General features: G+C 44.1%; 1 protein-coding gene across 8 annotated transcripts in view; it reads left to right on the top strand.

Moving 5' to 3' along the window:
- The window catches only part of PPP1R9A (protein phosphatase 1 regulatory subunit 9A), a 265,453-nt gene that overhangs the window by 216,338 nt on the left and 21,458 nt on the right, over positions 1 to 27,657 (top strand). For 6 of the 8 annotated variants that reach the window (XR_012902046.1, XM_075922340.1, XM_075922338.1 and 3 more), the window contains 2 exons: positions 20,516 to 20,673; positions 21,274 to 21,574. Coding sequence is in view for 7 of the 8 variants with exons in the window: in XM_075922340.1 (XP_075778455.1) it covers positions 20,516 to 20,673; positions 21,274 to 21,574 (459 nt within the window). In the remaining variant the exon portion in view is untranslated. The remainder of the gene's footprint in view (positions 1 to 20,515; positions 20,674 to 21,273; positions 21,575 to 27,657) is intronic. The other 2 variants (XM_075922344.1, XM_075922343.1) reach the window with 1 other exon arrangement.

Raw genomic sequence — 27,657 nt, 5'->3', positions numbered from 1 at the left:
TAAATGTCTCAGTTGTGTCTTATGAATTTACTGTAAATAATAAATGAATATAGTAATCCTGTCATTTTCACCCAAATGCAGTTTCTGATAGCAAACACTTTGTTATACTATTTAGTTGCACTGCAGCACTACAAAACAGCTGTAAAATGAATATTCACAAGTAAGTGTAAGTGACAAAGACCTGTTAATAAAGCAGAAGTCATTATTTAGTTATTAAACCATCAGTGAATTTTCAGTGGGATTGCCTACAATTTGTTTTATGCTTAATTCTGTATTTGTGTTGTGTCAATAAGCAGGAGAAGATTGATTTTTTTTTTTCCTGTGTCCTATGTCTGTCTTTAATTAGCTAGTCTACCAAAGATCAAACAGGAACAAAATTGCCAAAATGAGAAAAACATACGAAAATGTTTAATTATAAATGGACCCTTTGAATGTACAAAGAATAAACAAATGAGCTATGTGTATATACAGTGTATGTCTACAGGTACTAAATCTATCTATATTATACACAGATAGGTATGTGCATATGTGTGTGTATGTGTGTTCGTGTGTGTGTGTGCATGCACAAATAAAATATAGACTGAATAGATGACTGAATTATAAAGTTGCACTGACCTATCAGGACAGCATCTTAGCCAAGAAAGGGAAGCTCAAATGGTTTGCGATGTCATCAGGCCTTTAAAATGAGTTTATATGACCTTGTTATTTTGAGTTTTATATATTCAAAGAAAATATGTTTTTATTAAAGTCATACCCAAAATGAAAGCTTTGCTCTTCTCTAATGAACAAAGTATTTATTCTTTCTCTAATGAAAAAAGTATTTCTTGTAATTTACAGTTATTTTAAGATTGTTATGGACTGCTTATTCCTGGGGTAGTTTGTTGGTGGCAACAAATGGCATAGTGTTTTAGCATATAGTTGATTGCTGATCATTTCCGTATTGATTAATATATCATAGGCCGTGGTCACCAACCATTCGATCGCAATCAACTGGTTGATTGTGGGGGCACAGTCAGTTGATCACAAGGTATTCCCAACTCCTCCTTATTCCCCCCAACAAGGAGCCCGTGCTGGAGCTTCAGTCCTCCTCCCCCCCCCGCCCCGTGAAAATGGAGCTAGCGCCGGCTTCCTGCAGTGTGGGGTTCCCCTCCCCACAACAGCAGGCGAATTTCCTGATATGTCGGCTCTGGTGCGCAGCCGTGGGACTTCCTTCTCCGTGCTGCCTGCCTTCCTTCTTGTGACGCGGTGGGAGGAGAGTCCCGTGGCTGTGCACCAGATCCGACTTCTCATGAAGCGTACTCACTGCACCCTGCTCCTGTCCCTTCCCTTCTGCCCAGACACCTACCCTAAGCTTGCTCCTGTACCCTATTTCCCAGCCAGATTCTGCACCCCATCCCTATCCCACTCACTGGCAGCCCTGTCCCGCACACTGAATCTCTTATTTTTGGCCCCACCTCAGAGCGTAGAGGGGCCCACAAAATCCACTAACCCTGGAACCCCAGAAGAGTTAATCTGGTCTGAGGCCTTGAACCTCAGTCCTATCTTTCCTCCCCCCACATGGGGCTGGAGTGCCAGGGGAGAGAGGTGTCGCAGTTGGGCCCCACATCACTAAGGCTTGAAGGGATTTTGGAGGGGTTTTTTTTTTTTGCATCTCACCTGTATGATCCCTGACTGATTTTTCTGTGGGTCAGTGACCACTGATCTAAAACCCCTCCCATAAATAAAGACCATGCTGAAACGTTTTGTGTTGGACATAATATTTTATTTAAAAATGAAGCCTGGCCAACAAGCCCCCATCTGGCCGCAGCATCATAACACTCCTGCACCCCCCACAGCTCATAACCCTGAGCCTATCATACACCTGAACCCCCTGAGTCCCTCACTTCCCCGAACTCTTTCACCACCACATCCCCAGTCTTCTGCCACAACATTCCTGCACCATCCATACACCGCAAGTCTGTGTCCTGAGCTCATCATACTCCCAACCCTGCTGCCCTGAGCCCCTCATGCACCCCAGCCTAAACTCCTGCACTCCCACATCCACAAGCCTGCGGCTTGCTCAACACCCCAACACTCTACAGCTTGGAGCCCCCTCCCTGAGCCAGCATCCCCTTCTCCACCTCCTCCTGCATCCAATTCCCTCCCAAAGCTTGCAGCTCTCACCCCTTCCCACACCCAAATCCCTCATTTCCACCTCAGAGCCTGCACCTCCTGTCTCAACCCAATGAGAGTGAATAAGGGCTGGGGACAGCAAATGATGGAGAGGAAGGGAATGGAAAGGTCAGGGCCTCAAGGGAGGGGGGGGGTCATGGGGAAGGGATGGGGTAGATCTTGGCTTGCCCTGATATTTAAAAAGTGATCTTGGCTGTAAAAAGATTGGAGACCTCTGTCATAGGCTGATGCTTTTATTCACACTTAAAAAAAAGTCTTATTTCAAAGCTTCCCTGCAATTTATCAGATTTTTAGTCTAAAATCAAACAAAATTAAGACACAGGAATCTGGGAAGTGTAACATTACTTATTCCCATATCCTAATGAATAATGAATAATCAATGCACATAGAATAAAAGGAGACTGGCTAGGCACTAATACTACAGAGAAGGATGGCATGAGAGCTATAATTGATGATAAATTATATGAGATTAGTAGCAGATAGCCTAATACTGAATCCATCCCAAGAATCTAACAAGAGTCTCCAGAATGAAACCAGTCAGGTAGTTGCTCTTTTCTACTGAATATTGGCTAGGCCTTATTGAGGACTTCAGTGGTCTTTGAACAAAGTCAGTTTGAATTCTCCACTGATGTTTGAGCAGCCCTTTATAAACAATAAAGTAGACAGAAATGTGGACAGTTCAGAGATGATAGAAGATCCTGCAGTTAACACCTTTGAGAAAATATAAAAACATGAGTCATGTTCAGTCTGGAGGAAATGGAGACTTGATAACTCTCTACAATCTCACATAGAACTGCTGCAAAAATATAAGGAATAATCGATATATTTTAGAGGCGTCTGTTTGTGAGTCTGTCAGTCTGTCTTTCTGAAAGTCTGTTTATTCAAGAACTCCTCTTAAAATGTAAAAGCTAGGACCACCAAATTTGGTATGCAGTGTCGTCTTATCCTAATTTAAAGCAAGTTCAGGGTTTGGTTGTGGCAAGAAAATGGGAAGTACCTGGAATTTGATAGTTTTCCATAACATGGAAGGGTGGGGCTAATTGGAGGGACGTGATACGGCACAGTCACCCCTGGGGCAGTGAGTGCAAGGGATAGCTGTATTGCAGAGTGACCACTGGGGACAATTGCATCAGAAAGGGAGTGGCTAGTTGGGGATGGGGCTCGCCATCTTGCCAGCCACTGGCCCAAGTAAGTGGTCCCGCCTTCCTCAAACTCTTCCCTCCAGCACTCGGCCCCAGAACCAGATTGGCCCCACATCCATACACGCACACATCCCTACCCCCCAAGGCTGGACCAGGACAACATCAGGCAAGTCTTCTAGCTATTTTATTAATGAATAAGGAACAGGGCAAGAAATTAATGGGACTTAACCTACATTAGGGAAAATATGTCTCTCTAAGGGCTTACTAAGTCTGTATGTAAGTATAGGAGCTAAAATCTGATTTCCCTTTCATGGGAAATGCCACACTTGAAGTTTTAGGAGGGGATGGGAACAAAACCAAAGAATTCAAAATTTCCTGCAAAACAAGTTTTTGTTTTGTTTTGTTTTGGATTCATTGAAGTATTTTGTTCTAATGACAACATTAAAAATAAACTTTTTATAATATAAAATTCAAGGAATTTCTAAACAAAAAGTCATTTGAAACCAGAAAAATGACATGTTCCATTCTGAAAATGTTGAAATGGAACTTTTCAACATTATTATAAACTGTTTTGATTTGTTTTAAATGACTTTTCATTGAAATTGACACATCTGTAAAATGTTTTGCATTAAGCAAAAAAGTATTTTCCAGTGGAAGAATATTCCATCAGAAAATTCATGATCAGCTGTTGTGCTTCCCAGTTCTAAATAGTTTGACTTATTAGGTGGATAGACGTGGATATGGTTGCCCAGATTTGAACATTATAGTCTTCCTTGCAAAATAGTTAAATTTGACCACAGAATAGTTTTTGTACTAACTCAAAACCCAATGAGATTTGCAGATTCTGGGCTGAGTTTGCAGTTTTGAAAATTTAAAAAAAAATGTAAATTAAGTACATGTATAAAAAGTGTTTGTGAACTTCCGTATTTCTTTTCAATGAATTCCATATCAGTCTCTCTCTTCTGAGTTTAATTATGCTTTAAAGGTAATTTTATGTTCTGAAGAAAGATCTACTTTCAATAATATCATTCATGAGTAAGCTTTTTAAGAAAACCACATACCTTGTGTCTAGTAATGCTTTCATTAATCACCCTGTGCATATTCACAGAGGGAGCTGTAAAGGGTGGAGATCCGGATGATGTCTTTGGTGAGTGCTTCTCTAGAGCAGCATTCTGTGATGTGTACTGTATTGTGCAGTATTTGTGACAGTCATGTGGTGAGGTCCATTCTCTGTTTTTTGTTCACAGTACTTTAATTTCAAGAGTATGACTAATACAGATTAAACATAGCATCATAATCTTGTACTAGATAGATAGATAGATAGATACTTGTCTTCTAAATCAGGTTGTGTAAGAAGACAACCTTGAGGTTATATATTAACACACACAGTCACCCCTAGGGGCAGTGATTAAATGTGATTTTGATGTCATTTTTTGCCAGTGGCATTTTTAATACCTTCTTTGCTGGTCGTAGATGAACTCTTCCTGAGCCATAGGTTCTATGTTGTGGTCTAACACAACCTAGTTTTGACAAAACCCTTAATTATGGTAGTGGAAATTTTGCTTGAGTAAACATGAATAAGGCTCTCAAGATTTGCTCTCTGTTTTGCCTTTGGATGTGTGTAGTAGTCACTGGAGTTTGAAGAGTATGCATCTGTCAAAGAACAGGATTTGTCCTTAAATCCCAGAAAAATTACACACAGAGGGTACTTCTATACTTGATCCCTAGTTTGAGCTAGGGATGCAAATGTAGGCGACCGAAATTGCTAGTGAAGTGGGGATTTAAATATCCTGCACTTCATTAGCATAATCTCGCCCACGCATTATTCCGCTCAACATCTGATTCAAACGCGGAAGTGCGCTCCAGGATGTGTTAATTCGAATCAAACCCCTTGGTTCGAACTAACGTTACACCTCATTAGTAACGTTAGTTCGAACCAAGGGGTTTGATTCAAACTAAAGTGTCCCAGAGCGCACTTCCTGGTTCGAATCAGCTGTTGAGCGGAATAATGCGCGGGCAAGGTTATGCTAACAAAGCACGGGATATTTAAATCCCTGCTTTATTAGCAATTTCGGTTGGCTACATTTACATCCCTAGCTCAAACTAGGGAGCAAGTGTAGATGTACCCAGAGGTTGATTTCTTACTTTGTTTTAATGGTCAGTGAAATGTATACTAGAGAACTGAACTATTTATAAATGAATTGGCAGGATACAAACACAAATAGTTCATTGTGTCTAAACTAGCTGTGCTGATTTGGTTTTCACTTTTTTCCTCATCACCACATGTGTGCTGTGGTTTGTAGTGCTCTCAGGGTACCTTTTGCATAGTTTTTCTTCAAATTCTTGTCTGGGTGCTCCACCTTAGGTGTGCACGTGCCCTTGCACTTTGTGGCCCTGAGCATTCAGGGTGCCTGCTCGTGTAGCTATACATGCTAGTCAATGAATTCTTTCTATAGTTGGTCACTCAGGCTACGTCTAGACTGCAAGCCTCTTTCGAAAGAGAGCGTCTAGACTGCAACCTCTTCTTTCGAAAAAGTGAGCCGCTTTTTCAAAAGAGAGCACCCAGGCATTCTGGATGCTCTGTTTCGAAAAAGCCCTGTTTGCATTCAAGAACGTCTTTTTTCGAAAGAACACTTTTGAAAAAAGGCATTATTCCTCGTGAAATGAGGATTACTGCCATCGAAAGAAAAGCCGTGTTCTTTCAATTTAATTTCGAAAGAATGCAGCTGTAGTCTAGACGCAGGTGAAGTTTTTTCGAAAAAAGATTACTTTTTTCGAAAAAACCCTGCAGTCTAGACATAGCCTCACTGTTTGTAGCAAGAGCTTCTTTCCTGCCTTTCAACTGCTCTGGAGTCTTTACAAAGGTTTCTTGTTTGTTGTGGCTCATTTTCTACAAGTGGAAATAATTATCTTCCCCTACCTGGACAACTGGATCCTCAAGAATCATTCCTTCCACAAAATTCAGTAGCAACTGACAAGGCTTTAGCACTCTTTCACTTTCTGTGTCATTAGCTTGGAACAGAAAAATCTATGTTGACACCTTTCCAGCTCATCAACTTCACTGGAGCCACCTTGAAGTTCGCAACTTAGAAGACATACCTACCCACAAGACAGACTTGCCATGAAGTCCAACTTCATCTCTACACAATAACAGAGCCCTCAAACCAAAGAAATGCCTTTCTTCAATTTCTGGGACATATGCTAGTCTCTACACTTGAAAGACAACATGCCAGTATGTATTCTTAATGCCTCCAAGATGGTCTCAGAACCATTTATAGTCCCTACAAGCACAGTTTGCCCGTGCAAGGATCCATCTTTTAGAGAATCTTCAACTCTCTTACTTGGTGGAAGGACCCTCACAAGGTTTGTGTGGATGCTCCATTCTTGTGCTGACTCCCTACAATGATCATTGCTACTGATGGCTACCTGCTAGATTGGGGAGCTGAATTTCAGGACTTAACAGCACAAAGCAAGTGGATTCCCCAGGAGTCATCACTTAACATAAATCTGCTTGAGCTCAGGGTAGTTCAATATGCTTGAAATCATTTCCTACGCAAGATTAAAGATGACTCAGGGTAATGACAAACACCAGAGCAGTCATGTTCTGTATAAACTGCCACAGAAGAGGAAGATCCCAATCCTTAAATCCAGAAGCCATAAAACTTTGGAATTGGTTGATATCCATCAAGTTAACATCTTAGTGGCTTACCTCCCAGCATAGTTCCCTGTAGGCTGTGCACTTCCACGGCCGTGCAGGAAGAATTTAAGATCCACTCACCTCATTAGCATGCCTGCAGCCCTACACTAATGAGGTACTTCTTCCAGTGTGCTCCTGGAAAGCTGGTGGGGGGAATAGAGGTGAGGAGAGTGGAAGCTGCTTTAAAAAAATCTTCCACAGTCAGCCAGGCAGCTCTGTGACCCTGTCCCCTCTCTCATGTTTTGCTGTGCTGCTTTAAAAAAACGCCTTGGCAGCTGGTAGCTCTGTGTCCCCAGCCACTTCCCTCTCTCTTGCGGCAGCCCTTTTTTGTTGTTCTGCCTTTTTTGTTGTTCTGCTTTTAAAAAACCTTGGCAGCTGGCAGCTCTGTCCCCCTCTTTCCCTGCCCCCTTTCTCCCATGTAACTCCAGCTGCTTGGCTCCTGTTCAGGCTACAAGGCAGGAAGCACCCCGAGAGAGAGCAATCCAGATCTAAGAATGACACTCTGGAACTTGGTGCTACAATGCTGAAGCTTGCTATCCACTCGTGTTATTCAGACACTGCTTAGGTGCAGAAATAAAAATAAATGAATAATATATGCAGAAGAATTTCATTTCTCAATCTTTCCACAGAGCTAAATCACACCAGCTTTGACGAACGAAATTGGTGATATTTAAACAACTGAAATATTTTAAAACCTCGTTTCCTAGACAATAGGTAGCAATATGGGCACAAAAAGTGCTCAGAAATGAATCCATTAAATAACATAATTGTTAATTTGAAGCATGAAATGTAACAACTATTTCATTTCATGTATTGATACTAATAAAATATTTTGTTTGCTATATCAAGAAGATGGACAATTTTATGTTATGCCTCAAAGGAACAGATACATGTAAGATATCAAATGGCTACTGAAAATGTTGCAGTATTAATTTTCTTGTTATTTGATTTCATATTAAATAAATAGTCACGTACTTTATTAATTATCCCTTGCTTTAGTATTTTTTTCTTTAGCCTGCCATGGTGGCACACATCCACACACGTGCATATGACCTCAATATTGGTGCACATAATGAAACTCACTCTGCTCAGGGATGGAAAACCTTAGAGGGAACACTGCCTGCCAGGTCTGCAAAATGTTGTAGCAGACATTCTAAGCAGGCCTTCCTGCCTGAATCACAGAGGGTAGCTGAGCACTTTGGTAATTCAAAAGTTTTGTCCTTTTGGAGCCTTCCAAGTGAGAACTCTTTGTGATGCCACCCACCATGAAACACTGTCAAGTGTTTTCAAAAGGAGGACATGGTTGCAAGTCCTTGGGAAATTCTACCTTTGTTCTTAGCCTAGAACTCTGATACATAGCTGTCCCCCAACACCATTGCTCCTCATAGTCCTCAGTACATTAAGACAAGAGAAGGCAGTAATCATTCCCATGTTGCTATCAGGGCTCTCCTCACTTCATCTCAAAGTCTGGCTCCTCAGTACTCTGGGACTTAGGGTATGTCTACACTACCCCCCTAGTTCAAACTAGGGTGGGTAATGTAGTCATACGGAGTTGCAAATGAAGCCTGGGATTTGAATTTCCCGGGCTTCATTTGCATAAAGCCGGCCGGCGCCATTTTTAAATGCCGGCTAGTTCAGACCCCGTGCCGCGCGGCTACACACGGCACAGACTAGCTAGTTCGGATTAGGCTTCCTAATCCAAACTAGCTCGTTCCACGAGGTGTACAGCTAGTTCGAATAGGAAGCCTAATCCGAACTAGCCGGCATTTAAAAATGGCGCCTAGTTCGAACTAGGGTGGTAGTGTAGACATACCCTTAGAGAGAATTTCTTCTCCTGAGATACTGACTGTGCACAATGGGAAACCTCTCACAAGACTTACCTGCAACAGTAGAAGCATTTCCAGTTCTGGTACATTCAATGATCATTACCTGCTTCTGAGTCTCACCTCGTTCTCATACTCAGTTATCTGCTATTTAAAAACTAGCCAATTAGCCCGTTATAAGATGGGATTTTCAGGTCTCTCCTCCACGTCGGTCTTCTCTCCTGAGCCTCCGGTCTCTCGCTTCTCCTCTTTCTCTCTCTCTCTCTCTCTTCCCCCCACCTGCTACTGTTTCCCCCCTCTCTCTCTCTCAGCTCTCCTCCGCCTCCTGCCTCTTTCTCTGTCTCTCTCTCTCTCTCTCCTCCTCTCCTACTTCCTCCCCAGCTCTCCTCTGCCTCCTGCCTCTCTCTCAGTCTCTCTCTTTCTCTTCTCCTCCTCCTCCTGCCTCTCACTCGGGGGAGCACGGAGCCCAAATGGTTGCTTGCGCCACTTACTCCCACGCGACGGCCCAGCTGAGCGGCACAGAAGTCAGCCGAGCGCCACAGCAGGAGGTGAAGGGAGGTGAGGCAGTGATGTTCACGGCCAGGGGGCGGGGCCTAGAGCCACTGTCACTCCGCACATCACCACCCTGCCCCCCTTCGCCTCCCGCCGTGGCGCTTGGCTGACTTCTGCGCCACTCAGCCGGGCCGCCATGGGGGAGCATGTGGCGCAAGTGGCCATTTGGGCTCCCCTGCGGCGGCCCGGCTGAGCGGTGCAGAAGTCAGCCGAGCGCCACGATGAGAGGCAAAGGGGGGTATGCAGGGGGACTGGGTAGTGATGTACACGGCTGGGCCCTGCCTCCTGGCCATGTACATCACCACCCTGCCCCCCTTTGCCGCCCGCCGTGGCGCTCGGCTGACTTCTGCGCCGATCAGCCGGGCCGCCGTGGGGGAGCAAGCAGTGCAAGCAGCCGTTTGGGCCCCGCACTCTCCATGTAGCACCCTGTAGCCAGACAGAACCCCCCCCCCCCCTTGCAACATCCATCTTGCTTGCCTGGAGCATTCAGGGCACACACAGAGCAGTAAAATCAGCATAGTCTTTGAAGGCTTGACAGGAGGCCCGGATATGCTAGCTCACATTGACCCTGGACAACTGTAAGCAGAGATATGAGGGTGATCGAGCTATTCGCTGACCAAGAGGCTGAAGAGGAGTGCCCTTGACTGAAACCCATATTGATACGATCACACACACTCGTCCAGGAGGGAGGAATCTCCTGCCCAGTAAAGAATGTCCAGTACTCACAATTCAGTTATCTCTCTTGCATGTGTAAATTAAGTTGAAACTCCCTTGTAAGAACTGGCATCACAAAGACGGACCAACACAATTTGGCATCTTAGATAAGAAAGAGGATACGGGCCCCTATGGGTATAAAGATGGGTCCAGCAGCACACTTATTCTGAGCGTCAATCTACCATCTATCTGCTGGTCGGGTTAGGTGATTGGCCTCCCGAGGTTCCACGGGGATGCCCACCTCGTATTCGTCTTTCCTAGGAATTGAGGGACCGGCCCTGGCCTGATACACTGGAGTCGAGAGGCACAGAAGGGGGTAAAAATTGAACCTGGTTGTGTCCTTTGTCTTAAGTGTACACATAGACTTAGAGCTCTTTAAAGATTAAGCTGTCACTTGGTACCATTATTTCTATTTTCTATTTTTATTTTCTTTGTAACCATTTTTAAGATCTATATTTGCTAGCAGTTAAGAAATAGAGCAAAAGCCATTGTAACTATGTACTTTTATAAGTCTTTTTAATAAACCTGTAACTGTTTAAGCTTTAACCTGACTCCTTCAGTTGCTGTAACAGAACCAAGCACAATTTAAAAGAACTTCAGCTGCTCATAGGGAGCAGACGCAGGCAGAGCTGGGCATTTGGATCATGTCGCTTCCAGGGGACAGATCTGTGGGGCATCCGTCAGCCTTCCATAGGCTGCCTGCTGCGAAGGGACCCCGGTCCTAGCAGCTAAAAACAGACGTAAAAACTTCGGGGCGCCTGTCGGCCTTCCTTAGACCATCTGCTGCGAAGGAACCTTGTGTTCTAGCAGTTGAAGACTCGGGTGTATAACACACACACCATGCACTGCCCTGACCATCAGCTGACACACTCCCATGCTCCATGGGGACCGCGGTGCCCAAACAGCCGCTTACGCCGCTTGCTCCCCGGGGGTGGCCCGGCTGAATGGCGCAGAAGTCAGCCGAGCACCACGGGGGAAGGCGAAGGACGTGACTCAGGCAACAGTGCTGCCCAGAGGGAACAGCCAGAGAGGCAACAGCGCCTCCCAGAGGGAACAGCCAGCATTTCAGCGTTACATAGTCACAGACATTGGGCTACTATATATATGATGCCAGGCTTGCCAATGAGCTTTCTTGAAGCCTAGTTGCCATTTAAGCTTTTCATCTACCTTAGAGGGTTTTCATTATTTATCACTGATACTCTCATCAGTGGCTTGAACAATCTTTGTTCCTGTTAAAGAACATTCCTTGCTTTGGGACCTTACTCTGCTTCTCAATGTCTTGTGGAAACCACTTTTTGTACCCACTGGAAGTTGTTCCCTGCTCCATTTGTCCTTCAGAAACTTGTTTCTCATAGCCATCACGTCACGTTTCTCATAGCCAGAAGCATAGAGGAGTGGGAAATGTTTATGGCTAATCCACTGTACATAGTATTCTGCTAAAGTGATTCAGTGTTGCCATCTTCTCTTCCCATCTGAGGTCTTATTGGACTTCCACACCAACCAAGACATTAAACCTCATGCTTCCAAGGAAGAAGCCAGTCTCCATACTCTTGACATAAGAAGAGCCTTTGCCTTCTATCTCAGTAGGACTGAATCACTTAGAACTGCCCCTAGATTCTGTCCCACCTTTGCAGAGAGGGTAGAGGGAGTCTCTGTTTCTATGCTTATCTAAATTGGTATAAGGATGCATCCTGTTATGAAGTTTCTTAGTTCATCTTCTGCCTGAGGTGATGGCTGATTCATGCAGGCACTATCTGCCTCTGCCGCTTTACTTAGAAACATACCCATTGCAGACATACCCAAAACTCGTCATCTGTGTGCACCTTCTCTCAGCACTATACATTCATGCTTCCACAGCAGACAGACCCTTGCGGAAATCTGTTCTCTAAACTATACCGAATCCCTTTCTTCAGCACCATCCTCAATAATTGGGACTCTGCTTGGCATTCATTTAAAATGAAGCTTCTATGGGGACAATAATGCGAAGAAGAAGGAAGGATTACTTAGCTATATAGTAACTAGAGTTCTGTGAGAGGTTTTGTCTGCTACCCTCTCTCCTTTCCCTTCTGCTTTGGAATTCTTTCCTGTTGGACTTCAGGATTGAGAAGGAACAAGTGACAGTGATCTTCTGCCTGTACGCTCTCAGTCTAGAGGTGAAAATAGAACATACATGCTCTCCTGAGGACATTACTGACAAAAATCTTTGATCAGAAAGACATGGGCATGCATACACCTAAAGCGGAGAATCCACAGGGATAAAACAACTTGAAGAACTCAAGTTACTGTGCAGGTAAATAACCTGTCCTTCCTAACACAACTTCCAGAAACACTGAATCTGGGGAAATTCTGAAAGACAGCCAGCTGCTAAGATGATCTGTGTCCCTCCACACTGGCACAGTTCATGTTTAAACCCTTTATATTGAAATGATACTTAGACTTGAAAGTGAGTCCAATGAAAATGGTTTTTTGGAGCAAACTAAAGTCAGGGTTGTGTGAGGTGTTTTACAAGCTTTATCGCAGGTTAGAAAAATACCTATGAAAGAGTAAATTTCTTTGGTGTAGGCAAGGCCAGTGAGACTGCTTCTATGAGTCAGGATTTGCAGCATCATGTCCTTCATTTATAGTCTTGCAAGCAAGAGCAGTCTATTATCATTTCAAGACTTTGCAACTCCTAAAGTACTTTTTATTACTTCAGTGTTTGTAGAAGATGAAATTTTCAAATAGCTTCGTAAGTTTGCTTACAATAGGAGGACAAACCTGACCCATTATGTGGTTTATTTCAGAGAGATATGCAAACAGTGACATGGGTGACCTTGATTCATGTCACTGGTAGTGAGTGTGTGTGTGTGTGTGTGTGTGTGTTGGCACGTGTGCACCATCTCTACATCTCAAAAAGATAAATTGGCCCAAGAAACATTTTGCAATATTATTACAAATCAGTCAATGTCAGTGGTGTTGTGGTGTCCCCTGTCTACAGAGTATGACCCACATATGGTGAAATAGGGTTGTCACCCAAAAGAAAAGCTTCAACATATAAGAAGAGAGCATCTGTCTAGGAAATTAAAGAAGTTATGCTGAAGCAATCTCGGATTAGCTTCTGTCTCTTCAGGGCCATGAGTTCCTCTATCAGCGGCACCCCTGGGTCAGGTCCCCCACCTCGGGATGTTCTCTACCTCTGGGCCAGTCGTCCCCAGGTCCAAGGCAGAGCATGGCTCTAGTAAGCCAACCTCTCCCCTGATTGTCCATGGACACCTTGGACGATCCAGGTCGCGAGAATGCCCCTGTGTGTGAGGTCCAAAAGGGGCCATCGTCCTTCTCTCCAGATGAGGCATTAGCCAACTCCACTCCGTCCATGCCCTCCAAGGACGCTAGAGCCCATCAGGACCTTCTCCTCCTCCTGGTCCAAAGTTTGGGGGTTCAAGCGGTGAAGGTTTCTGATCACTCGGATCCTACTGTTGACATTCTGCATGCTGATACCCCCTCTACAGTGGCTCTACCGGTCAACAGAACAGTGGCCAAAATCTCCAAAGCCTTGTGCCAAACCCCCACCTCCATTCCTCCAATGGATAAGCATGCAGAAAGGAGGTACTTTGTCCCCCAAGAGGGTAACAAACACCTCTGCTCTCACCCTCCCCCAGGCTCGTTGGTGGTGCAAGCTGTTAATCAAAAGGAGAGTCAAGGGCAGCTTGCTGCCACCCCTAAGAATAGGGAGGCCAAAAAGTCTGACTTGCTGGGACAGAAGGCTATGTGTCTGGGGGCATCCAATATCGCATTGCCAACCAGCAAGTCCTTTTGTCCCGTTACGCATACAACACCTGGGTGTACATGGACAAGTTTACGGACTTGCTCCCTAGGGACTCCCGCTCAGAGTACAAGGCTCTTCATGAAGAGGGGAGAGCAATCTCCAGAGCAACTCTCCAAGCGACTCTCGATGTGGAGGATGCAGCAGCTCGAGTGATGGCCACTGGGGTGGTTTTGTGCCGTAGTTCATGGCTCCAGGGTTCTGGGGTGCCGCTGGAGCTCCAAAACACCATTCCAGACCTCCCATTCGTGGGCCCCTTGCTCTTTTCGGAGCAGGCCGACCAGAGGCTTCATGGTGACATTAAAATCCTTGGGTCTGCACACTCCAGTTACCCAGAGGCCTCAAATAGGAATGTTCCTAGAGTGCCTCCCCAAGGCCCATGTCCCATCTTCGTCCGCCATAGGAGCAGGAGTGGCAACGGCAGGAACGACAGGCACTGGCTGTGCCCAGCCCCCAACAATAACCAGGGGCCCCCTAACAAGCCCCCGGGGCCCCATCAGGGGTTTTGCTGGGACCCTTGAGGGCATCTTACCAGTCTTCTCTCTACTTTTCTGGGACCGTTTATCCCATTTCCTCCAGGCCTGGCGGTCTCTTACATTGGACCGATAGGTGCTGGAGATAGTGGAAAAGGAGTTATGTAATCTCTTTCCACTAGCCCCCTCCTTCCCAACCCACTACCCCATCCCTTTTCAGGGACCCCTCTCATGAGCCTCTGCTACAGGAGGAAGTAAATAATCTCCTCATGCTAGGGGAGGTGGAATGCGTTCCCCCTGAGTTTTGGAACAGGGGATTATATTCCCATTACTTTCTGGTTCCAAAGGTGGAAGGGGGCCTTTGATCCATTCTGGATCTCAGAGCTCAAAATTCCTTCATCATCAAGACAAAATTCAAAATGGTGACCCTGGCGTCCATTATCCCTTCTTTAGCCCCCAGAGACTGGTACACTGCCCTCGACTTAAAAGATGCTTACTTTCACATTTCAATTACTTCCCGTCATCGAAGGTTCCTACGGTTTAACGTGGGCCCGGACCATTACCAATTCGCGGCCCTCTCCGTTGGTATTTCTATGGCCCCTCGGGTCTTCACCAAATGCATGGCAGTGGTGGCTGCCGAGCTCAGAAAAGGGGGTGTCCAGGTTTTCCCCTACCTAGATGATTGGCTTCTGAGGGGGGAGTCAGAGACTCAGGCGAGAGCCCACATCACCACAGCCCGCAAACTCTTCCAAGACTTAGGCCTTCTGTTGAATCTGGACAAATCGACCCTGACTCCTACCCAGATAATAGAGTTTGTGGGCGTCACCCTAGATTTCCTGGCACAAAGAGCCTTTCTGCCCAGCTCCCGGTTTCTCATGATACAGATGGTGATCAGGGCGCTCCAGAACTTGCCAGTGACCACCACCCAGACTTGCATGTGTCTACTGGGCCTCATGGCCACCTGCACTTATGTAGTGCATCACACCAGACTGCGCGTGTCCCCGCTACAGATGCGGCTATTGTGAGTCCACAACCCGGTCGTCCACTCTTGGGACAGGGTGCTGACAGTCCCTGCCCCCATCCTCCTTGATTGGAATGGTGGACTCACCAGGGGTTCCATTCTCCAGACCAGTGCCATCCATCCGACTGGTCACGGACGTGTCAAACACGATCTGGAGAGCTCACCTAGGAGACCTCCACACACAAGATATGTGGTCTGCGGACGAAACCTCCCTGCGTATCAATGTCAGGGCACTCTGGGCAATCCGATTGGCTTGTATGGTTTTCCTTCCCCACCTGAGGGGCAAGTCCATCCTTGTTCTGTCGGACAACATGACAATGGTGACGTACATAAACAAACAGGGTGGGGCCCATTCCCCTCGCCTGTGCTTGGAGGCGATCCACCTGTGGGACCTCTGCGGACATCCACTCGATGGCCTCCTATCTTCCAGGCTCCCAAAACATTCTGGCGGACAGGCTGAGCAGATTGGTTGTAGGTCATGAGTGGTCCTTGCGCTGGGATGTAGCCCATTCCATCTTCCACGAATGGGGCTCTCCCCACCTGGACCTGTTCACCATGGGGCAGAACAAGAAGTGCCCGCGTTTCTGCTCCCTTATGGGTCAGGGACAGAGTTCCTTAGGGGATGCTCCCTTCTTCCCCTGCCCACGAGGCCTGTTGTACGCCTTCCCGCCTTTTCCACTAGTTCATAAGGTCCTCCTGAAAGTGCAGGAGTTCAGGACATCCCTGATTCTAATCACCCCGGCATGGCCCAGGCAACATTGGTTCTCGATCCTCCTCAGCCTCTCCTGCGAGAGGCCCATATCCCTTCCACTGGTCCCGGACCTGATATCCCAGGACTTGGGCAGGCTCTGACAGCATGGAAGCTCCGTGGTTAATGGCAAAGGAGCTCCAGTGCTCTGGACAGGTTCAGGAGGTCCTCCTGGGGAGCAGAAAACCCTCTACCAGGGCCATGTATCTGGCTAAATGGAAGTGGTTCTGCTGTTGGGCTTCCCAGAAGGGGGTGCACCCAAGGTGGGTTCCAATTCCCCTGATCTTAGATTACCTGTTGGACCTTAGGCTCCAGCATCTTTCTTTCTCCTCCATCAAGGTTTACCTGGTGGTCATCTTGGCCTTCCACCCAGGGAAAGGGGTGAAAACCCTATTTGCCAATCCAGTAGTCAACAGGTTCCTGAAAGGGCTGGACAGGCTCTATCCCCACATCTGCCAGCCTGTTCCCCAGTGGGACCTAAACTTGGTTCTCTCCAAACTTATGGAGCCCCCGTTCAAACCGTTAGCGACGTGCTCCCACTTCCACCTATCTTATAAGGTGGCTCTCCTGATCACTTCCACCAGGTGGGTATCTGAGCTTAGGGCACTCATATCAGATCCCCCTACATGGTATGTTTTAAAGATAAGGTTCGGCTCCACCCTCACCCGGCTTTCCTTCCACACCTCCCAGGACATCTTCCTGCTGGTTTTTTACCCTAAACCGCACGCATCTGGGAAAAAGCAGCCTTTATACACTCTAGACGTACGTAGGGCGCTAGCCTTTTATTTAGACAGGACCAAACCATTCCGGAAGTTGTCACAACTTTTTGTAGCTATCGCAGAGCACATGAGGGGCCCACCCGTGTCCACCCAGCGGATAGCCTCTTGGATAACCACCTGCCACAGGGAGTGCTACACCCTAGTGGGCGTTTCAGCTCCACCTCTTAGAGTGCACTCCATGAGGGCAGTGGCCGCCTCCACCGCTTTCGTAGTGCAACTTCCTATCCTGGACATCTGCAAAGCCGCCAAATGGTCCTCTGGCCATACGTTTGCCAACCACTATGCACTGTGGCATCAGGCCAGAGGGGACGCTGCCTTGGGTAGGGCGTCCACCTCCTTAGGTTTTGCTTTGGAGTCACCTATATTGGAATGCACATGAGCAATCACTCAAAGAAGAACGGTTACTTACCTCATAACTGTAATTCTTCGAGATGTGTTGCTCATGTCCATTCCAAATCCCTGCCCACTGCCCTTTATCTGGAGTATGCTGGTAAGAAGGCGGTGAGGGGGCAGCAGGGGTATATATGGGCTGGTATACCGGCACCACTCCAGGGGGCTCCCTGCTGGCCCTAAGGGTACTGCTGAGGGAAAAACTTCTGACGACACGTGCACGCTGCATGCACATACCTATATTGGAATGAACATGAGCAACACATCTCAAAGAATCACAGTTACGAGGTAAGTAACTGTTCTTTCTCTTAACTTCTCATTGGGAGCAGCAGAACAGTTCAGCTCCATTTACTCTCTCTACAAGGTTCAGCTTCAGTGTAACTTGGTGCTAAAGATTGCTTTTTACCCATCTCTGTGGGATAGAAATAACATCTCTCCCACCTGGTCAAATAAGCATAAGAAAATGTGGCGGTGATAATCTACTTAAGATCACTTGATAACTTTGTTATTTCCAAAGATTAGTGTACTGTAGCATAGGGGGTCTGAAACCCCATTAAAAAGCTTTGAGGCAATTCGCTGCAACTCATATTGTGATGTCCTTTATCAATTGGAAACTGTTTTCAATCTCAGTGGAAAAGTGGCTGAATAGAAAAAATTAGTTAAGAACCTCATGATTCATCATGAGAAAGGTCATACTGGGTCAGACCAAATGGTCCATCTAGTCTTGTATTCCGCTTTCCAAAAGTGCCCAATGCCAGGTGCTTCATAGAGAATGAACAGAACAGGTGATCATCAAGTGTCACTATGTTATATGCATGTGTACACACACAAGACTTGAATAGTTCAGTTTTCTTTTTTCCACAATAAAAACTGAATTGTGTGTATATAAAATATTTGTGTTTCAGAGAATTACATAGCTTGGCCTACGCTGATCTCTGCTAGTGGTTGCAACAGGAGCCAGTTTATCCCAGCCAGAGTTTTCACCTGGTTGTACAAGAAACATACATTTAATTACTGTGTTATGAATGCTGTGGTTATTGTCTGTCTTTATAAGCAGGTCAAATTTGGAAGTTTCCCAACTTGGCTATGCAAACTTGGGGTTGGGTGGTAGAGTTTCTCTCTCCAGCCTGCATTCGGCCCTCTGTGGTAGCTATTCCTCTCTGCAGTTGGCCACTTGGTCAGCAGTCATTCTGATGGTCCGCCTTCAATGACTGCTTTGTCAGTTTTTCAGGATGGGCACAAAATGCCCCTTCATCTCACATATGGGTACACCTGAATTTTCATTCCATCTATGCCCCTATGCTATGATGCCAAAGCAATGCTTCCAAGGTCAGAAGGCCTTTCAGAGGCCCTCCTCTATTTAGTTAATTTCATTCTATTTGCGCTGTCATGACAAGGCTCAGGACATGCCTTTGACATTTTCTTGCATGGAAATATAATTTCAAACTTTTTTTGGTGTTCCTACAAAGCTGTCACATTCTCTGATTTGATGACCTTGTGAATTCATTCAGCTGTGGGAAAGGTCAGAAACAGTCAGCTCCTGTAAGTGGCTAAGATAGTTGTGCTGAAAGGATTATCAAGATGAAGAATGCACAGAAAGGTAATTTGAGGAGAGCATGGTAACTTATAACACATGGTTATGTGAAGGTGACAATGTCTTTGTATTACAGTAACCCTAAATCCACTTTGTGGCTAGGAACTTTCAGTTCTAAGGTGGTGGTGGTTTTTTGTTTTGGTTTTTAAAGAACGCTTCAGATGTTTGAAATAGTTCTGAATAATCCAGGGGAAAACCCAGTGAGATGATGAGAGGTGGAATTAAAAAGGGGGCAGAGGTTGGTAATTGCCAATTAAGAAGATGTTTTTTTTCACAGAGGGGATGAGGATGCATGGTTGTACTGGCAGACATAAACCTGGAAACCAAACTCTTTCAGTCTCCAGAGAAGCATAAGGATTACTCCATCACATCACCTCCTTTTATTGATTTGAGTTATAAATTGCAACTCTAGAATTCTATTGCATACAAGCAGGAATTTAAAAACAGTCTGATCGGATATAGATATACTGTGTACACTGTGTATACATACACATAATTAGTCGAATTGCTAAAAAAGCTTACAACATGAAGAAGTGTCTTCTTAGAGCTTCTCTTAAACATAAGGGTCAAATTCAAAACTTACGTGGAGGTTAGACTCATTTACACTCATTTGAGACATCATTTATGCTCAGATACCCTTAGTCTGTTTACATCCATGCATGAGGGACCAGCTTCTTTCCTGAGTCAAGATCAACTTGGCACAGGACAAAATCTGTTATGGATTTCTGATTCTTAATCTGCACTGGCCCAGATGGAATTTAGAGTAATCTAAGAGCTGTTATAGCTTGCATCAATGGGAAATGGTCCCTAATAGCAATGATCTTGTGCAATCTATGAGCTGGAATAGCCAAGAAAAGATGCAAACTGTTTCTCCCTGCCCTTATCCTTTTCCTCTATATCTTTAGGTGGCTGGCGTGAGCAAAGCTCTTACGCCAGTTGAAAATTGCCCTCTGCCATAGAAATTGTTAATGAATGAGCTGTGGCTAGATTCTAGCCCCTTTGCATTGCTCAGGTGGCCAAAAAAGGACCAGGCCAGGGTGGGTAATTTGGCTCAGTGAATCTAAATTGATGTAAATTATTTATGAAGGAGCTAGAAGAAGGTGTATATTAAAAATGGGTGAAGATTAATGTACACCTTTCTTGTGTTCTTCGTTATGTAAATTACAATACACTCTTTGTAATGACTTTCCTTGCATGTGGATAGAGTGGGCATGAAGGTGTCTAAATAGGTCTGATTTACACTATTTTACGTATCACTTATGTATTTGGCAGCATGAGATGTATTGTGTTATGATTATTATGTTATGATCTTACAAAATATTTCTCTGATTTACTGGGTCTAATTTTTCAATTTGTGCAACTTTGCTTAATTTCTGTGCACAGTTACAGAAATTGCATTTGTAGATTTGCTATTTGTTTTTGTACAGGCATATCACAAATTTATACACCACTTTCAGTGATTGCATGTGCAAATAAGGCATGCTAAGATACGTGCACTTTTGAACATGCATTTGCAAATCAGGCCTCTGCATATTCTGATGACAGTTACATTGCTTATTTTATCCAAAGAATGTTGTTATTAAATAGTTCTGAATCCTGTTTTCATAGATTTCAATGAGGCGGTCCCAGAAACAGAAAGGCTGGACTCAAAAGCACTGAAAACTCGAGCCCAACTTTCAGTAAGGAACAAACGGCAGAGACCTACTAGAACAAGACTCTATGACAGTATCAGTTCAACTGATGGAGAGGACAGCCTTGAACGAAAGGTGAGAGGTCTTCTTTTTCTTGTATTCATAGGATGATGTGCTAGATTACCCTGGTAATTTGTTTCATCCTGTATCTTCGTCTCTTCATTTTAGTGCAGGTAGTTGTATTCATCTATGGCCAACATACTCTGGATAATAGTCTGAACAGTGTGCAAGTCCTGTCACCTTGGAGGCAGCACATCTGTTTTTCTCATGGGAACAGCAAGATTTCTGTCTTACTTACATGTGTTATGCTATTGTTATGTAGGTCATTTCATTGTTTTCCTCATTCGAACTAACAGAGAGCACCATGCAGAGCAGGTCATTTAATTTACGTGGGAGGAGAAGTGAACCTGAATCTTGCATTTGTTTATTTCTCTTTGTGAATGACAGATAATATCTGCTCTTTAGCTGATCCTGACTCTAGAACCTATAAGAAAATTGTTAGTACGGAACAGCTGTGTGTGATATAAAAGGTAACAGTGTGACTTAGAACATTGTTTTAAAATATAAAGGTGCTAAAACCTGTTATTAAATGAAAGGATTGCATGTTCAAAAAAAATGTTTCTCTGATTGGTTGCTAAATGGCATAACTTGCTTTATAATCTCTTATACCCACAGCCTTCAGACAGTTACAGTAATCCCATGCACATTTCAAAACCACCTCTGCCCATATGTATGAGAGCATCCTCACCAGCATCAGATTCTGGTGCTTCCTCCCTCTCCCCAATGGCTAGCAGTGCAACCTTCTCATTTGACAACGTAGCTGAAAACCAAGAAGGAGGACAGCACCACAAAGGAGGTGTGCTTTCCCATTATGCTCGGGGAGACACTCCACTTTCCTCTCCTTCAAAATCCGGTCACAGTTCTGAAACATCTCCCTTGCATCACCCAACGAACAGGAATGTTTTACAAGATGAAGGTATAATTATTTTTTACAAATGAGTCAATGCATCACTTTGCTCACGTACATTTATGTGGGGCACTTTTCTTGTTTCATTAGCAATTAAATCTCGAATGGACACTGTCCACAAAACCTCTTTTAGACACCTTGAAGTCAGAAAATACTAATTCTCTTCATTTGGTGGTATGAGAAATAGACACAGATTAAGCTGAGACCAGAATTATTTTCGTTTTTTCCCATTGACCTGCTTGAAAAGGAGGTGGGGGACAGAAATGCTTTGACATTTTTATCCCACATGTTTATTTTTTTTAATTCGGAATTTTTGAAAAGTTCAAACATTTGTCAAAATTCACAAAGTTTCAGTCAGCTCTAATTACTTCCTGGCTATGTGTAGACTACATCCCTTTTTCGTAAAAGGGATGTAAATTAGACATATCACAATTGCTAATGAAGCGGGGATTTAAATCTCCCCTGCTTCATTAGCATAAAAATGGCTGCCATTTTTTTTCCGCACAGAGCTTTGTCGGAAAAAAGCACCAGTCTAGACCCTGATCTTGTGGAAAATAAAGCCTTTTCCGAAAGATCCCTTATCCCTTATTTCATAGAGGATATTATTTTCCGCAAGATCAGTGCCTAGACTGGCGCTTTTTTCCGACAAAGCTCTGTGCGGAAAAAAAGTGGTAGCCATTTTTATGCTAATGAAGCAGGGGAGATTTAAATCCCCGCTTCATTAGCAATTGTGATACGTCTAATTTACATACCTTTTACGAAAAAGTGATGTAGTCTAGACGTAGCCCCTGAGTATACTGGACTAGTGCGTAGGATCAATCTTTAGTATTTTTTTTACTGAAATCCTGACAGGCACTTTAGTAACTCTTCCTACTTTCAGATAGGAATAAGAGATCCTCCGGAAAAGGGCTTTATTCCGGAGGATCGCGCCAGTCTAGACGCTTTTTTCCGGCTTTTTCCCAAGCCGGAAAAAAAAGCGGCGGACATGTTTATTTAAATCCCGCGGGGGATATTTAAATCCCCCGCGGATTTCCCTATTCTGACTTACCTGCTTTGCATGACTATTCCGTCTTATGGGGCCAGTCTAGACATAGCCCCCAGGTTATCTTGTGTTTGTGGTGTGAGTTGAGCTGGGTTTGTTTTAGAGACTGAGAGAACTCGTATGTGCATGCACATCTTTGTGTGGATAAGTGGCTTTTGATTAAACCTATAATTTATCACACCAATATATCACTCCTATATATATATATATATATATATATATATATATATATATATATATATATATATATATATATATATATTTGGTTAATGAACATGACACCTTTAGCAAAAATATTCATTTCAAATATTTTTCTGAAAAGCTGAAGTATTCTGGAAAGTCATAGCTCTGAACAGTTACACCATAATGAGAGAGATTACATTCCAAAGGTTGTTTAAAGTGTTTATCATTTTTTTTAAACTAGCTCTATTTCAGATTCTTTTTGGGAGTATGGCCATTTTGTAAAGCAATATAAGCCTCCCAGCTCTAGGGACAGCAGATGTGGTTACCGACCAATTTTCTGGTTCTGTACTGCTACTCTTCCTACTATGCAGCTGCTGGCATAGGGAATGTGGATCAAGTTCCATGTCATGTGGCCTAGTCACATGCCCTTGCATACCTTGCTGAATCATAGTAGCCATTATTTACATGTTGTCAGGTGCATTCCCAGGAAGGCTCACATGGTGAGGGAAAAGCTTCTCCTAAGGCCTTCATTCTTCCAAATGGCCTTGAATAGACCCTTCAGAGCTGGCTGTCTATACTCAAAGCATTTTGCCTAGTGAGTGTCACCCAGGCATGACTACATGTGAAATACAGATACATAATCAATATTCATAACGTCAGATATAAAAATATTGTGTACAAATAGGATAACCATGTTCTTCAAATCATAACTTTTTCCCATAACATCTTACATGACCTTTCTTGTACCTAACATATCACAATTGTGCCATAATTATATTATCATAATATTATTAAGATGAATATGGAATGTAGTATCACAGCAGTGTCACCTAAGGATCTGTTCTGGGAACAGTGCTGTTCACAAAGTAATACATATAAGAACATATCATTTCAACTTTCCATACAAAATGATGGGGTCTAAATGAGCTGTTCCCACTCGAGAGAGATCTATCATTGTGAATAGTTCTCTGAACACATCTACTCAGTGTACAATGTCAGTCAAAAAACCTAACAATGTTAGGGACTATTTGGAAAGGGTTAGATAATTGGATAATGTGTACAAAAAGCAACAAAAATAATTAAGTATTATGGAACAGCTTCTGTGTGAGGAGAGATTAGAAAGTCTCAGACTGTTCAACTTGGAAAAGAGAGGACTAAGAGAGGTTGTCATTCACCCTATAAAATCATGAATGGTGCAGAGAAAGTGAATAGAAAGTGCTGTTTGCCCTTTCACATAGCACAAGAACTAAGGGGTGCCACCTAATTAAATTAATAGGCAGGAGGTTTAAAACAAAAGGAAGTATTTCTTCATACAATGCTCAGTCAACCTGTGGAACTTGTTGCCAGGTGGTTATGTGAAGGCCAAAAGTGTACATTGATTACAAAATATTAGGTAAGTTTATTGAGGAAAGTACAGTCAGTGTCTATTAGCCAAGATTGTTAGGGACACAACCCCATGTTCTGCATGTCCCTAAGCCTCTGCCTGCCAGATGCTGTTGTTGGACAGCAGAGGATAGCTAATGAATAATTGTCCTGTTCTATTCATTCCCCCTGAAGCATGGAAAGACAGTTACTGGGGTACATGGTTACTTGGTCTGACTCAGAGTGCCAGTGTTATGATTCAGTTGTGCACATTCATTAGGAGATAATTGCTGCCTTCTAATCCTTTTCAGCTGATCTGCTTATATCCAAACTAATTAGATTATAATATTTCTTGCATGATGCCAGAGACGGCCAGGCTATGGCACAAGTAGGCAGTTCATTTCTGTGCTCCTACAGAAGGCTTGTCCATTTTACAGCTTCAGAAAGCAAGTTCTCCATGAATCTATTATCAGGGAGGACGATGGGTAACGTTGGCAGAGATAACGTGGGAACTTGTTAAAATTTGCCAATGCAGTCTGTTCTGAAACATCTAATTTTCTCAGAACGAGACAAGTTTTCACTATGCACAGAAAGCACTGACCAAATATATTGTGCCAGATGGATAGAACTGTGACAAGTTCTTTACTGTATCTGCTGGGGGGAAATCTTTCTGGAAGAGGAACAAGTATCAAGATTGAAAGTCAAGATAACGGAGGCAGGTAGGGAAGTTCCACATATATGATGGAGTGAAAAGGAGCTATTTCTTTTATACTCTAAATCAGCAAAAGACCTGTTGCTTTTAAAATCTAGAATTAATTTATTACCAGTGTAAATCCTTATCTTCAGCTCCTAATTCACTGAAATAGTCTCATTGATTCTATGGAAATAAATAAAGGTTTAAAGAATTGGCTCCAAAGCATGTATAATCCAACAAAGCCATGTTTGCTTGGTGTTTTGTTGTTGTTGTTGTTGTTAGTAATATTTTATTTTTTTAAAATAGAAGTGTTTCACAATTTTATGGTGTTCGTCTTCCTAATTTTTTCTATACTGCTCTTATCCTTGTTCTTTTTTCATTGTCTTCTCTTCAGAATAGATCCTCAAAGCACTTTGTTATAATAAAGAAAAATGTACAAAAATCCTCTATCACAGCTTGTTTCTCAGCTTTAAATTATGAATATAGATATTATAATGCACAAACTGGGTTTCTGTGCACATAGAACAACATTTCAAAATCAGGACATGATTTCAAACCAAAGTGAACGCTGGATTGAATATCAACCTGGATTTTATCTTTGTTTGTAGCTATTGTTTTGATGTTTTCACTCTGTCCCTTTCCTGTCTGCCTGTCATAAACCTAGCACACATAGCTTCATTCAGTTCAATTTTAGTCTGTTAAATAATAGTGATAAAATAAGAGGACTCATCTGGGAATTCCTAATGCTAAAGGAAGCACAGCAAAATCTTTTCCCTATAAATCTGAAAAGTTTACAACTATTAAATGACAAGAATACATAAAAAAGACAAAAGACAATCTATTTTCTGTGCACTGTGTATGTGTGTGGATCCTGGTATGGATACAAATTGCATAGCAATCTCATTAGCCTTTGTTGTAGGATGCACTGCAGTATTTTTATTACTTTGTGACCTATTCCTCTTACTCCTGTGGGAGGGGAGCAATTCTCCTCCAAAATATTCTATGTCCAATATTTTAAAATTCTGTACATTATATTTCTCAAAATAACAGTATAATCAGGCCAGTTTCTATTATTTTTGTAATTTATTTCAAAATACCTGTTAGCAAATATGTTTGTAACAAGAGAAACAGTAAAAAAGATGCAGGAAATGTGGTTTGTTTGTTTTTTGACAAATAGATTCCTTGCTGACATATTATTACAGAACTTTGAGTCATAATTCATTTAAACTACAGTACAGAAACATATTTTCTGCACCCCTCAGAAGCAGTGGAATGGTTTGGAGGAGTTCAGGGGTAGTGGAAGAACTGAGGAGAGAGAAATAATTGCTGGAAAGGAGCTAGGGCAGGGGTGGGCAAAAGGGCCTCCACGGTCCTGATCCGGCCCACCAAGCAGATGGATCTGGCCCGCGGAGGCCCTGCTTCTCCCCTGCTCCCAGGCCAATTACGGCCAGGGGGCAGGGGAGTACATGAAGCTTTCTCCACTCTGCCCCCATCCTGCGAGCAGTGCGTGGCGCTTCAAAGCGCCACATGCTCCTGGCAGGGTGGGAGGAGGCTTCGTGCGCACCCCAGGCCCTAATTGGCCTGGGGATAGGAGAGCGTGGGAAGTCTCCTGCCACGCCAGGGGCATGGGCACCCAGGGGGAATGTAGGGTGGAGGCAAAGGCACTCTCTCACCCCCAATGATTGTCTGGGGGTGGGAAACCCGGAAATATCTTGGACCCATCCCTTTCGCTTGATACCCTGCCCCTTTTGTTGGATGCCCCGCCCCTTCCTGTGTGGCCTGGGGCCACTTCAAAAATTTCCGAAGTAGCCCCCGGCAAAAAATTATTGCCCGCCCCTGAGCTATAGGAGTGAAGTGGAGGGTTGTTGGATGTGTGTGGGAGAAGTGTGGGATTTCAGGGGAGGGAGTGCTCCCCCATGCAGACCCTGGTTTACCATTAACCTCTCCCATTCAATCAGGCACATTTGCTTGTCCCCATGTGCCTCTTCACACCCATTTCAGTATGTGTCTGCACCCTCATTCAGACATCACTTCTCCCGATCCATCCTTGTCCCTGCACTCCCACTCAGTCACTCCCCTGTTCCCATGTGGCCCTGCCCCCTCACTCAGCCATCTTCTTTTATCCTCGTGTGCTCTTGGACTTCTTGGGTCCCTGTCATTTAGTTGTTGGCTCAATGCTATCACCCAACTAGCTCCTGTGTCCCTGCCACCATTCTGTCCCTCCTACTAGCCTTTCTGAATCCCAGTGAACGTGATAGACTCCCCAGCACCCCACGTACTGTCCATCCCTCCATTTTCTGTGTCTCCTCCCCTAGCCTTGCAGGCAGGGTACTGTGAGGAAAGCAACTCTCAATCCACAGCTGATGGGAGAAGCATGGAACTTTTTGGGGTGTGAGGAAAGTGATTGTTATGGAATTTCAGCCATGATGGTTGCTGAAAATAACTTATTTTTAGAGTATGTGTAATGTAATATATTTGTATTTACTGGCCTACTGTATTATATTTCATGGGTCACTAGTGTGTTGCTTTTATTTCATGAATAAAAAAATGCCAAACTGTTGCACTACAGCAAACTTAGTGCAGGGGTGGCCAACCTAAACGTGAGAAGGGACCAGAATTTACCAATGCACATTGACAAAGAGCAACAGTTAAATGTCACCAGCCTACATCATCTCCCCACCACCTCTCTTAGTACATCCCTCCCACTGGTTAGTGCCTCCTTTTCCTTTTCCTCCTGTCCACTGTGATCAGCTCTTTCTCAGTGGAGACAGTGGAGTGGGGAAGCATGTGTGTGACAAGCACAGTGGAGAG

This window comes from Pelodiscus sinensis, chromosome 2 (assembly GCF_049634645.1).
Source record: "Pelodiscus sinensis isolate JC-2024 chromosome 2, ASM4963464v1, whole genome shotgun sequence".
Taxonomy (NCBI): Eukaryota; Metazoa; Chordata; order Testudines; family Trionychidae; genus Pelodiscus; species Pelodiscus sinensis.
The sequence above is the reverse complement of the archived record's forward strand: the minus strand, read 5'-3'. Positions and strand labels throughout refer to the sequence as shown.